Source organism: Staurois parvus, unplaced genomic scaffold, assembly GCF_062004578.1.
Source record: "Staurois parvus isolate SC_StPar_1 unplaced genomic scaffold, SC_StPar_1.0 ptg000155l, whole genome shotgun sequence".
Classification (NCBI taxonomy): Eukaryota; Metazoa; Chordata; class Amphibia; order Anura; family Ranidae; genus Staurois; species Staurois parvus.
This window is the reverse complement of record NW_028317951.1, coordinates 4908741-4923403: the sequence shown is the minus strand read 5'-3', so window position 1 is coordinate 4923403 and position 14663 is coordinate 4908741. Positions and strand designations below refer to the sequence as shown.

Genomic DNA, 14663 nt, shown 5'->3' with positions numbered 1-14663 from the left:
AGGATCACCAATATGGGTCCAAAAGGTTTAATAAACGATCATATAGTTACAGCAAGGCAACGTTTTCTGAGTCTCGCAGGACCCCTTCATTGTCACATGCCTGATGAAGGGGTTATGCGAGACTCCGAAATGTTGCCTTGCTGTAACTATGTGATAGTTTATTAATCCTTTTATACCCATATTGGTGATCCTCGGTGTGCTGGATACATTCTCGCTAGAGAGTGTAAAATCGCATCAAAGTTGCACTCAATACTTTCCTATTGGCCAAAACAAATGCAAAATGCATCTTTAAAAATGTGCAGATAATCACATAGGTATGAACCAGGCCTGAAAGTTGTTTCTATAATAAATGTCTTCTTTCAAACATTTGTACACAAGCCCTAAGGCAGTGTGGAGTGCAACCACTATTGTAACCTTGGCAACTAATCAGATGATGCCTTTATTCAGTTTAAAGCAGCCATTAGAATGAAAGATGATTCCTGATTGGTTGCTGTGGGCAACTGCACTTGTTTGTTTGCCATTTTGACGATCTGCCAGGGAAATTCACTGTGTTATATCATCATCAATAATTTGACATATAGTATCTAAAACAAAAGCTGATTTTACATCATTAGTTAGAATATAATAAATATTTTTTTTCCTTTAGTGAATACAGTAAAAGTCCCCAGATAATCAGTTTTGTTGGAAACAGAGTGACAATCCGGAAAAGCGATGGCTGTCTTGTCCACACTAACATTTCTTCATATCCAGCAATTCTTCATGACTACTCCGCTTCTGCTAAGTGGAATGATGCATTAAGGCTCTGCCGCTTTGTAAAGGTAACATTTCATCCGTTTCAGTGTTTTATTGCGTGAATAACTTCACCAAGTACTATTTGAATGCCCAGCTTGTCGCTGCTTTTCCTTTTCTTTTGTGATTTGTCAGTTCTTTGAAAGGAAATCTATCATTATACAAACATGAAAACTGCCACTGTTTCTCTTTCTAAAAATGCTAGTTGCCCATTAGATTGGTCTTGTGTTAATTCTCCATGTCACCACAACAGTTATGCAGATAAGGACTTCTGACTTTCCCGATCTGTGTGCTCATTCCATAAAGTACAAATATTGCACTTTCAGGTCAGAAATTGTTACCCTGGTATTTCTCTCATGCCTATCTAACTATCTGTCTTCTTAAAACAAGGGCTCTTCAGTTCAAACCTGTATTTTTTTTATTTTCTGTGTGTGGGGGTTGGGGGATTTAGGGTTAGATTTTAGGGGTTTTTTTTTGCTTTTTGCATTCCAATTTGGAAGATTTCCCTTCACCTCCCATACCAGAGACTTTCAGAGCTTTACTGTGCCGCTTTCTTATTCCTCACTCTTGAGTGCATTCTTTTTACATTCCTATTGCAAACTCGCTAGGCAGCCAGAAACTTTGTCATCTAAAGAATTTTGTCTGTTAATTTCTCTGCCCTATTGAATCCTAAATATTGTTTGTGATTAAAATGACTTGGGGCCCTTTCACACTGATGCACTTTTAGCCCCAGTTCACACATGCTGTGCAAAAAACGTAGGCATCCCTGAGCAATTCCCGCACCGCATATCAATCGCACTTGCTGCGGATATCAATTGACAGTTAAGGACACCCCAAAAGCAGGTTAAAAAGGCAGTGCGTGTGCCTGAACTGGATTGCATGGGTATAAACCAAAATAAATAGGCTCAAATTGCACCGCACAGGATCGCATGTGAATTGCACAGGAATGTGGTGCGGTTCCTGTGCGATTCACATGTGATCCATAGTGAGAACCTAGGCTTAATGTGCTTTTGATGCATATTTGTGCAGATTAAGGACCATTTTATACGGATGCGTTTTTTATGCACTCCCATTGACTTACAATGGAAGCTACCTTTTTTGGTGCGCTTCTGGAAAATTGCACTAAGGATACATAGGATTTAAAGTGTTGGCAAACCCACAACAGTAAAATCCGTCTGTTAATGCAGTAAAGCATGCTTGTTATGCTCACTGTGGAACCTAAGGGGTTAATCCTCTGCATTGTGTAAAAAGGCCGTTTGATCCTGACTTCTCTGCTCAGTCTCTTGTTCAAATGTCCACATCTTATCTCCTGGTAAGACAGACTGAATCGTAGCCATTCTGCACATGCTCAATTTAGTGTGTATTGCTAGAGAGGTTTTTTATTTTTTTTCCTTGGGAGAGTGCATTTGTTCAGCACAGGGCCAATCAGCACTGTCCAGACAAAGGTCAGGGGTTTTGCATCCTCCTAGAGCAGAATGAAAACTACCCCTACAAGCTTTAACCAGTGCTATGCTGAACACTGATAGAAGTCATAAGACTGCTCTAACTGCTTGTGAGAAAAGGTATTTAGCAGTTTATACTTACTAAAATAATTGCACTTCCATGTTCTGTGTACTGTGGGAGACCAGATATAGTGAATGCAGGGTCATGAGTTAAGTAACACTTTAATGGGGAATAGTTTTCATGTGCTTTTGTGACCCTGGAAAAGTATGGGAAGGCACACCAGTGTGAAAAGGGCTTTAGGTGGAATTCAGAAAAAACTCAAGGCTATGGACCCAAAGGGGAAATGTGGTAATTAACAACTGCACTTTCATCTACACATTTTACTCTTCCTCTGCTATTCTTTGTATAATAAACACCTGACTAATGTTTATTATGTAGTGGTTAATGATGTAGTCACTGCCCACCCCAGTTGCTTACAGAACTCCCTGTTCATAAGAGACCTCTCATTGTTATTGAACCTGCATTCACCATCATTGCATACAGACCACGATCATTACACTTACATCTTTCCCAGATATTGCAAAGACCCCTTTTGATATATGTAAGTGTTCTTGTTCCCACAGGCCACATTTATCACTTTCATTTTCAGGATAGTTCAATGAGCCCATCTTTCCTAGAGCATCCTGGTCTCTGGCCTGTGCTTAGATAGTCATTACAAAGATGCTAACAGCATAAACTGGCACCTTTACAGTCACTGGCAGCAGATGTATGCATGGAAGGTCACAACCCAGACCCCTTTTCACCTGGAGCCCATTATACTTTTGACCTTGTTGACCATTATAGCCGTGTCACTGGGGAGAGTTGATCGGCAGAAATGTGACATGTTGAGGAAAGGCAGAATGTAAATGGCCTGAAAACGAATGATGACCACTTGGGCTACCTTTCCGCTAAAAAATCAATTCTAATCTCCTATGCCCTTATTGCTTTCTAAGCAAGCATCTGCTTACTTCTTACTGGGGCAGTGCCTAACCATATAAACCACAAATTACCATACATTGATGAGTAATTTAACTCTGACAAATATTCCTATATTGTTGATTTGCTATTACATTTACTGTCTATTATCAGATATCTTAAACTGAAATAACACCTTTGTTGACTTGTATTGTCAGAGACCCCATCAAGAGAAAAATGCTGGGAAGTTTAGAATGTATGCCATATTATGAAACAATAGCTTCATTGTGCTTGAACTTGCTGGTCAGGTATATTTGAGACAAACATAACTCATTTTAACTAGCACACACTTGCCAGCTAGCCAGCAAAAAAAAAGGAAAAAAAAGGAAAACCAACTAATTAAACTGTCTAACAATTAAAATAGGTCTTAGTGGCACAACTTTTGCAAATATACAGTATGTGGAAGCTACACTGACTCTTCGAGGCTCCTCTGTATAGTGAGGAGCATATATAGCAATGGAGGTAGCCCATTCTTTTGCAGGTTCACATCAGAAGCCAAGCAAAGCACAAGGCAGGTGAAGTCATCCATTGTGTCCCTGTACCAGTTCCACAAGCTAAACAAAAATGGCAGCTGCCCCAATTTTTAACTAGCGCATATACCCAGGAGGCAGGCATGGTCGCAGCAGTGAGCTTTAAAGTGCAAATGTGTACACTGAGCCGCGCATGCACACCTCAGGGTACCTTTATGATGCTGCTCTGTGCCATGTTGATGTGACTTCCCTTCACATGTATGGCCGTGGCATCATTGCAGCCCAGTCAACCAAGCAGCTGCAGAATCAGAACCTGGAAGATCGTCCAGGAGAAGATGGCAGTGCCCAAAACTGATGGGAGCACTGAGAAAGCTCAGCTAAAGGGAATCACTAGTCGGGTAAGGTCGCAATAATGTACTAATATGCTGTGTGTACCAGCACATTATGGATAAAAGTTTCTAGGGTCTGTGGTTTTTTTGGGGGGGGGTTTTTTAAGCATAAGTGTAATTCTGCTTTAAGACACTTGTTTGTTGTGTGATTGTAATACAATGAATATCGCAGCATGTTTAATGATGATCTTTGCATATAGAAAAAGGATTAGTGAAAATGTGGGCATTTCTGAATGATGGAAATTTGTTACATATGTGAAAATAATTGCTAGCATTTGGGAAAGTCATTGTAATCGTGGTTCTGCTTACTGAAATTGTTTAGTAGTGCTTTTTTTTTTTTTCCCTTAAGTGTTTCACTGAACTGACATAAAGCTATATAAGATCCAATTTTTAAATTGGAAAACTGCATAAAACAGGAAGTTTAACTTTTTTGGGAGGGGAGTATTTTTTTGGATTTTTTACCAGTTTAACAGACTTACAGGATTGATTACAATTTTACCTTTTACCAGTTGGAGATGGAGAGATCACAGCACTGCTTTTCTGTGTTTGCACCATATACTGATATTTTGGCTATGGGTGAAATTACTTTCTGACTTCTAATGCATTTTAGTACTACTTTTGTACAGTTGTGCTCCTCTCATTGCAGGAAGAGGATTCTGAATCCTCTTGTAATATTGAAAAAACCCAACTTCGAAAATAAGACCCCTTCCCTTTGCATGGTATAATAGGTTGGTGGATCCAGGAACCCAGGTGCAGATGTCTCGCTGAGTTCTTGCCATGTTATATACTGTATACAGCTGGTGAATCATTCAACCTACTGGCATTTATCCAAGAAGTGACTATTTAAATTGACTGTAGCTTTGTAATTATAACTGGTCTTGATTTGACGCACTTGATGCATACATCTGATTATTTTGCTGGGAAAGAAATTTGTCAGGGTTCCCTAGAAGTATTTTTTTTCAGATTTATATAACGTGTACCATTTTTAAAAATATATCTTAGCAAACTGCTACTTACGTACCAGAGCAAGCACCTCTCAGCTCCTGCATTTCAATTTGCTCTTCTTCTAGAGCGCCCCAGGACTACTGAAACCTAGCACACTCTCTTATAGCATCTTCATCTAGGAGAGCTTGGCCCTGTGCCCTCTCCTTCCCTAGTAGTCCAGAAATAATGCCCTGGCCCACCTGTCAAGTGGAAACCATGCGGCGGAGCAGAATCAAGTGCCATATTCCTAGATGTCACTTTTTGTATAAAATGTGAGTATCCAAGGTGACCTAAAAGAAAGGAGAACTTACAGAGAACACACAAAAGATGCCTGTTCTGGGATATAAGTGGCAGTTTTGTAAGAATAATGTGGACACAGATTTGCTTTAAAGTGATTGTAAAGGGTTTTTTTTTTTGTTTGTTTTTTAAATAATAAGCATGTTATACTTGCCTTCTCTCTGCAATGGTTTTGCACACAACGGCCCCAAACTTTTTTCTGGGTCCCCCGCCAGCACTCTTGGCTCCTGCTCCCTTCCAAGTGCCCCCATAGCAAGCTGTTTCCTATGGGGACACTCGTGCAGGCTCAATCCCATGCTGGGCTATGTGCATCTATTGTCATGCACAGAGCGGCTTGGCCCTGCCCCCCACTTCCTCCTCACAGGATTTGATTGACAGCAGCAGCTCCTGCCTCTGAGTCCTGTGAGGAGAGAGAGAATAGCGCTGGATCGAGATCAGGCTCAAGTAAGCATTTGGGGAGAGCTGGGGGGGGGGGGGGGGGGCGCTGAACATTAAAGGTTTTTACCTTAATGTAGAGAATGCATTAAGGCATGGGTGCTCAACCTGTGGCCCTCCAGCTATTGTGAAACTACAAGTCCCATGAGGCATTGCACGGCTGACAGTTACAAGCAAGACTCCCAAAGGCAGAGGCATGATGGGACTTGTAGTTCCGCAAAAGCTGGAGGGCCACAGGTTGAGCACTCATGCGTTAAGGCAAAAAGAAACATTTAGCCTTTAAAACCACTTTCAGGACATATGAATATTTTCCCCTAAGGTAATGGCTTGGTGAAAGCTGTAACAAATAATGGTAAGCTCCATAACCAACTGGAAAAATATTACAACACACTAAGGATGCTTTTCTTTTTTTTTTTTTTTGCTTTTATTACATCTAATGCATTTCTATGGTAGTTGTTAGTAATAGGATGTCTTAGGTTTTGGCCCAGATTTTCATTCCATTAGGACAGTGAAAAGCTAGATATACCCCGATCCAAATCTTCTAAAGCATAATTTTGCCTTAGACCAAAGTGTAAAATATACATCTAAACAAAAAAAATACTAAAATGTTGGCCTTTATAAAATGTAATATAAATATAATTTAAAGATCCGAAGTAGTGAATGTGTGTGTTAAAATAAACACACTGCTCAAAAAAATTAAAGGAACATTTTTTAATCAGATTATAGCATCAAGTCAATTAAACTCCTGGGATATTGATCTGGTCAGTTAAGTAGCAGAGGGAGTTGTTAATCAGTTTCAGCTGCTTTTGGTGTTAATTAAATTAACAACAGGTGCACTAGATGGGCAACAATGAGACGACCCCCAAAACAGGAATGGCTTTACAGGTGGAGGCCACTGACATTTTTTTCCCTACTCCATTTTTCTGACTGTTTTTCACTAGTTTTGCAGTTGGCTAGGGTCATTGTCACTACTTGTACCATGAGGTGATACCTGGACCCTGCAGAGGTTGCACAGGCATCCCAAGTCCTCCAGGATGACACATCAATACGTGCCATTGCCAGAAGGTTTGCTGTGTCTCTCAGCAGTCTCAAGAGCATGGATGAGATTCCAGGAGACAGGCAGTTACGCTAGGAAAGCTGAACAGGGCCGTAGAAGGTCCTTAACCCATCAGCAGGACCGGTAGCTGCTCCTTTCTGCAAGGGGGAACAGCATGAGCACTGCCAGAGCCCTAAAAAATGTTCTCCAGCAGGCCACTGGTGTGAATGTCTGTGACCAAACAATCAGAAACAGACTTCATGAGGGTGGCCTGAGGGCCCAACGTCCTCTAGTGGGCCCTGTGCTCACTGCCGCCTGGCACCATAGAGCTCGATTGGCATTTGCCATTGAACAGCAGAATTGGCAGGTCCAACACTGGCACCCTGTGCTTTTCATAGATGAGAGCAGGTTCACCGTGAGCACATGTGACAGACGTGAAAGGGTCTGGAGAAGCTGTGGTTATGCTGCCTGTAACATCGTTCAGCATGACCATTTCGGTGGTGGGTCAGTGATGGTCTGGGGAGGCATATCCATGGAGGGACGCACAGTCCTCTACAGGCTAGACAATGGTACCCTGACCCTGACTGCCATTAGGTATTGGGATGAAATCCCTGGACCCATTGTCAGACCCTACGCTGGTGCACTGGGTCCTGGGTTCCTCCTGGTGCATAACAATGCCTGGCCTCATGCGACAAGAGTATGCAATCAGTTCCTGGAGGATGAAGGAAGACTTGGTGCTGTCCTCACAAATCATGGAGGTCATACAAAATATTAAATGTAGTAGTTTTTGTTGTGGGGTGTATTCATTTTTGCATCAACTAATTTGAGTAAAACTGAAGATGTTGTAATCTAAGTTATATTATTAACCTTACTTTCATGTAACGAGCTAAACAAATGTTCTATAAAATTCAGTTTTGTAAAAAAAAAAATGTTGGAAATATTTCTTGTGTTCATTGTGATATCGACTAAAATCTTACTTTTCAAAAGGGGTGTGGTCATTAATGCTAAGCACTGTATATATACAGTGGGGAAATAATTATTTGATCCCCTGCAGATTTTGTAAGCTTTCTCACTTACAAAGAAATTAAGGGTTTATAATTTTTTTTTATCATAGGTGTATTTTAAATGAGAGAGACAGAATATGAACCAAAAATCCAGAAAAAACACATGATACAACTGTTATAAATTGAGTTGCAGTTCTGGCTCCCACAGACTAGCTATGTTGTAAAGAGCTGCGTAAACTGTTGGCAATTATATAAATCCTGTATAATAACAATGTATAATAATAATATGTGCGCATGTGGTATACAGATTAGTCCTGTCAATTAATAAGGTGCTCCTAACAACAGCTCGTTATGTGTATGAAAGACACCTATCCACAGAAGCTCTTTCTTTCATTCAAACTTCACTCTCATGGGCAAGACCAAAGAGCTGTCAAAGGATGTCAGGAACAAGATTGTAGACCTGCACAAGACTGGAATGGACTACAAGACCACCAGCAAGAAGCTTTGTGACAAGGAGACAACTGTTGGATTGTTTATTCACAAATGGAAGAAATACAAAATAACCATCAGTTGCCCTTCGGTCTGGAGCTCCATGCAAGATTTCGCCTCATGGGGTAGGATGATCATGAGAAAAGTGAGGGATCAGCCCAGAACTACACAGGAGGAGCTTGTGAGTGTTCTTAAGGCAGTTGGGACCACAGTCACCAAACAAACCATTGGTAACAAAATATGTCACCATGTATTGAAATTCTGCAGCGCTCACAAGGTCCCCCTGCTCAAGAAGGCACATGTACAGGCCCATCTGAGGTTTGCCAATGAACTTCTAAATGATTCAGCAAAGGATTGGGAGAAAGTGCTGTGGTCAGATGAGGCCAAAATGAAGCTCTTTGTTATTAACTCGTGTTTGTAGGAAGTAAAATGCTGACTATGACCCTAAGAACAGTCAATTACGATGGTGGAAAAATTATGCTTTGGGCCTGTTTCTCTGCTAAAGGTACAGGTCGACTTTGCCGCATTGAGGGGCCAATGGACGAGGCCATGTTTTATAAAAGCTCGGATAAGAGCCTTCTCTCCTCAGCTAGAACACTGAAGATGGGTCGTGGATGGGTTTTCCAGCATGACAATGACCCAAAATATGCCGCCAAGACACCGTGTTCTTTGCAGGGGCTAATGTATTGAAGAGTTGAATTTTAGCAAAAGATTTGCTCTAATCTACTTTAAAAGAAACTTGTCTTCAGATACATGGAGGATGAGATTGACTAAACATGAATAACAAGATTCTAGCACTTCCACCTTGCCTTAGAAATAATGAACAAATAGTATCCATTTTGTGAAAACATTCAGGGGGTATTTTACAGGGTGCATTGGCCAGGGCATATAGGAGTTTTGGAAGAAATAGGAGGGTGGATTGAGGAGTCCGATCTCTGTATTTCCAGCTTGGGTTGTGTTCCACCTCCATCTTGCCCATGATAGAATCTGGAGAGCTTCTTTTCCGCTGAGGGGTGGTTGACCCTGGCCATGGCTGCAGGAAGAAAGTTAGGGCTCTGAAGGGTTCACACACTGAAGGGTAGTGTAGGCAGTGCACAGGATGGGCTTGTAGGATGGTGTGGAGGATACAGAACTTTTTCACATGTGACCATCCAGGCCACACACTCTCTCTTCTATCTTTACTTCTTGTACTGTTATTGAAATACTTTTCACGCTATTTATACCTACACATATGCTGTTTGTATGATCATTATTTATTTTATCTTTTTATGAACTAAAAATCAGTAAAAAGGAGATTGCATAAATAATGAGCCAAACCACTGCATTATAACATTAGAAATTGGTTACACCATTATTTTTCAGACTATAGTAAAATGCAGTGGATCCTCTGCATATTGTTTGCTCTGGAGGGAGCTGTGTTTGTTGTCTGTAGAACTGCAGGAACTTGTGATGAAATACAAACAGATACGGTAAGTCCATTTTTCCCAAACTGGTCTTTTGGGAGCAGTACACTCTATAAAGCAGTTCAGCATAAACCTAGTGTAAAGCTGGCCATACACTAGAAGAATTTCATTCCAAATGTTTCATTTTAGGAACATTTGTTTGATTCAACATTCATTGTTGACCATAGTGACAAGAAAATTCAAAGGAGCAGGATGGATATTTTTTTCATGAAGGAACACATTTTAACAGTGTATGTGGTTTTCATTCTGTAAAGTCCATTTGTTCCAAAATCAAATGTTAACATTTTGAAGTACTTTCGAATGACATTCATCAAATTGACAAATGCAATGAGATTTATCATACAAATATTTGTACTCTACTAGTGTATGGGCAGTTTACGAGAAGAAATGTGTCAAGGTTGTTTTCTTGTTGAAAAGTTTAGCTAATGTGTAGGGAACAAATGTTTTTATTTTTTCATTTGCAGCAGTTGCTTGCTATTTTTATTTTTTTAGAACCTTTATCCAATCTACATCAGGTGCTCAGTGTAATGTTTAAGGCTCAGTTCCATCTTTTTTTATTCAAAATAAAGCAAATGCCCTGGGCTAGGTAAAATATAAATATAGCTCTTACTGCTATACTGAGGGAAGTGCCCAGTCTGGTGTTCGGCTTTAAAAGTCCACTCTAGTCAAAATTAAAAATACAATTTTTGATGCATGCAAGGAGCATAGCCTACAGTTGTGTTCAAAATAATAGCAGTCAGACATCACTAACCTGATCAATCACTGTTTTTGGTAGAAATGATATTTCTACATGGCAAATAATTTACTAGCAGGTGTAGTAGAGTATTAGAAATCCAACAGACCCAACAGTCATGACATGCATTCTGCTGATTCTGTGTAATTAAATCACTGATTGAAAGGGGCATGTTCAAAATAATAGCAGTATGGAGTTCTATTAGTGAGGTCATTCATTCTTTGAAAAACAGGTGGAAATTATTGCCCTTATTTAAGGAAGGAAGGCAGCAAATGTTGTACATGCTGGTTACAGTGCATTTCTCTCTGAAATTCTGAGGAAAATGGGTTGTTCCAGGCATTGTTCAGAAGAACAGCGTACCTTGATTAAAAAGTTGATTGGAGAGGGGAAAATATATAAAGAAGTGCAGAAAATGATAGGCTGCTCAGCTAAAATGATCGCAAATGCTTTAAAATGGCAACCAAAACCTGAAAGACATGGAAGAAAGCGAAAAACTACCATTCGAATGGATAGAAGAATAGCCAAAATGGCAAGGACTCAGCCAACAATCAGCTCCAAGAAGATCAAAGAAGGTCTAAAGTTACCTGTGAGTACTGTTACAATTAGAAGACGCCTATGTGAAGACAAGCTATCTGCAAGAAGCCCCCGCAAAGTCCCACTGTTGAAAAAAAGATATGTGCTGAAGAGGTTACAATTTGCCAAAGAGCACATTGACTGGCCTAAAGAGAAATGGCGCAACACTTTGTGGACTGATGAAAGTAAGATTGTTCTTTTTGGTCTAGTGGCCGGAGACAGTTTGTCAGACGACCCCCAAACACTGAATTCAAGCCACAGTACACTGTGAAGACAGTGAAGCATGGTTGCGCAAGCATCATGATATGGGGATGTTTCTCATACTACGGTGTTGGGCCTATTTATCGCATACCAGGGATCATGGATCAGTTTAAATATATCAGAATACTTGAAGAGGTCATGCTGCCTTATGCTGAAGAGGAAATGCCCTTGAAATGGGTGTTCCTACAAGACAACGACCCCAAACACACCAGTAAACGTGCAACATCTTGGTTCCAGACCAACAAGATTGACGTTATTGAGTGGCCAGCCCAATCCCCGGATCTTAATCCAATAGAAACTTGTATGGTGACATCAAAAATGCAGTTTCTGAGGCAAAACCAAGAAATAGAGAAGAACTGTGGAATGTAGTCCAATCATCCTGGGCTGGAATACCTGTTCACAGGGGCCAGAAGTTGGTTGACTCCATGCAACACAGATGTACAGCAGTTCTCAGAAACAGTGCTTATACAACTAAATATTCATTAAGTGATTCAAAGGAAAGCAAAATCTTCAAACATTTTTCAGTTTATATAGTGAATGTTTGAGTTTGTAAAGAAGAATACAAACACTGCTATTTTTTTGAACAGTCTAATATTCACTTTTCTTCAATTTTTTTAGAGGAACAACACAAATTTGATATATTTTTCTTCATGTTTTGATTTGGAATAGAATGTGTAGTGCTCCCAATGCATTTGTGTGTATGGAAATAAAAGCTATTAGAAGGATTTTGAGCTTTTATCACTTTTTTCAACACACTGCTATTATTTTGAACACAACTGTACCTGCTCAGTACTTATTCACTGACAGCTGTACTGGCACAAACCACTACTTTTGTTGGCAGTCCTTAGATTCTGGAATGTGTCTTCATGACATGCTGGAAAACTCCCTGCAGGCTTCTTGCTGCCTCCCACCTACAGATTCTTATGTTACCTGTTTCCATGTAGTGTCCCACCAGGGACAAAACCTATTTATTTTTTTTACCAGCCTTCTTTCCAACCCACCTCTAAGCAATCTAAGGCTTATTCCCCCTTACCTTGTAAAGCCAGATATACTCACCTAAGTCCCCCATCCAAATCCCTCTCCACTCCTTGGTTTTAGGTGGGGGTACAGCAGAATGTATACACCCCTTTATGAAAGCCATTGTTTTTAGAATACCCAGTGCAATCTGATTAAGTATTGACTTGAGTACATCTTTTACTGGGACCCCCTAACTGCACACAAATCTATTTATAAGCAAAGCTATTTAAACGAAATGCAGATATCTTATTTTTTACTATTGGTACAGATATTCATTATTGACTAAAATTGAACATTTGTACTATGAACTTGCTGTAATACACAGAAGTTGCCTCTAAGCCCATCAAAAGTAACCCCATTATGTACACAAAGCTTTGTTTGAGAACTAAGATAACATAGTAGCAGGGTACAGTATATAATGTATAGCATTGACTGTACAATGGAGTTGCATTGGCTATGGAATGCATTTGAGTGTATTAAGAGTAATGTGGAATACACAATATGCATAGTATGTACAGATGAACAGTAAATGGTATATAACATAGAGAAAGTGGATATGGTCAGGCATTGCAGAGTATACAACATACAACACAACAGTCAAAATGGTGTACACAGCTGAACAGCATATGTCATTTTTGTATAAGCAAATGATAATGTCATCTTACAACTAAATTTAAAAACTACCCTTGAAGTTGGGCATCCCCCACACTGCAAAGGTTTAATGCTCATTTTTCCTAGGGGAATAGTAAAAAAGAGTTTTGCTTACCTTATCGCTTCTGCAAGCTCCTTCTCTCTGTGTGACTTGTCCCCTGAAGCTGTTTTCTTCCATGTTTTGTCATTGATCACACCCTGACTTCATCACATACAATGCAGGTCCAGCAATCCTGCATTGTAAGTGAAGATGTCAAGAGCCCACTCACAACCTAGAGCTCAGGAGGAAAGAGGAGAGCGCTGGCTGCCAGGAAAGCAAAGGATAAGTTAAGTAATACTTCTTTTTTATTGTTTCTCTATATAGAATAATGGGCATTTAATGCTTGCAGTGCAAGGGGAACCTCACTGCAAGGGTAGTTTTTAGATTTCTCTGGAGTTCAGCTTTAAACCTTTAAGGAGAAGTACAGCCAAAGCTCTTTTGTACTTCCCCTGTGGATCACAGGAGTGCAGTTCGTTCTGCACTCTTGTGACCCTGTTTCAGCCAACAGCAGGCTAAAGCCTGCTGTCGGGTGATAGCACTCAGCCAGTCCAGCTTGGGGAAAGATCCTGACTTCAAAGTCTGGATCAACCCCAGAGTCTGAAGGGCACCTGGCTCAGCCTCTCAGCAAGCCGTTAAGAGCCTGAGCCAGCCAGTCCCTCCACCTTCATAGCCCAGCACTCCAGTGAGCGTGGGGGGGGGGGTGTTGGTTCTCAGAGCGGATCTGGCGATCAGCGGTCATGTGTAAGTATAAATGGGGGGAAAATGTCCACACTTCCCTTTTAAACGAATGACTGCACAGAAAATGATTGATTCATGTCCAGTTAATGGGTCATTGATGTACAAGTGTTAATATACAATGTAGAGAACTACATAAAATGTACAGTGTGGTGTTGTATACACAAAACATCACCAGTTGGCAAAGAACTAGTCACCAGCATTGCCCATAGACCGCCTGCAGCTCAATGGTCCCTGAACTCCAGTGGGAGCAAAGGAAGTGACATTTATATTGCAATGTTCGTCACTGTGTACCCATTACTTTTTTTCTTTTAAAGTGAATGGTTGTTTACTTTGATGTGTGTGAGTGGACGGTAATCCTAAATCAGTCACAGAGATTTTCCAGTACATTGAGAGATCTCCAACACCAGTTTTTTCTGCTCTCTTTGTTGCTCATTTGTTAGCTACTGCACTGCTTATTTATGGCTAGCTAGGACTGTCCAAATACCGTACATCTTCTTAAATAAAGTGAAGAAGAGTTTCCATTATTTTGCAGTATATTAGAGAACGTGAGCTGGGTTCTAATGTACACTCCACAATGAAATATTCTTTCTTTTTATAGTTGATTTTATTTATTTTGCTGTTTTTAAAATACGAATATGGTAGTTCAGAAAGAAAGCTTGTCTTATGATAGATGCAGTGATAGTGAAGTTTTAGGGGCAGAGAAAGCCAAGTTAGTTCTACTGTTGGCATGGGAAAGTAAGGATGAGCAATATTGGTTGTCGTGGAGGATGGGGATTATATTGGAAATTAAAGCTACCCGTATCTGGAAGGTGGCATTCATTCAATCGGCCCTTTTTG

General features: G+C 40.3%; 1 protein-coding gene across 3 annotated transcripts in view; it reads left to right on the top strand.

Moving 5' to 3' along the window:
* The window catches only part of IFT80 (intraflagellar transport 80), a 201043-nt gene that overhangs the window by 173707 nt on the left and 12673 nt on the right, over nucleotides 1-14663 (top strand). For all 3 annotated transcript variants that reach the window (XM_089675439.1, XM_089675441.1, XM_089675442.1), the window contains one exon: nucleotides 647-818. In XM_089675439.1, the coding sequence (XP_089531565.1) occupies nucleotides 647-818 (172 nt within the window). The remainder of the gene's footprint in view (nucleotides 1-646; nucleotides 819-14663) is intronic.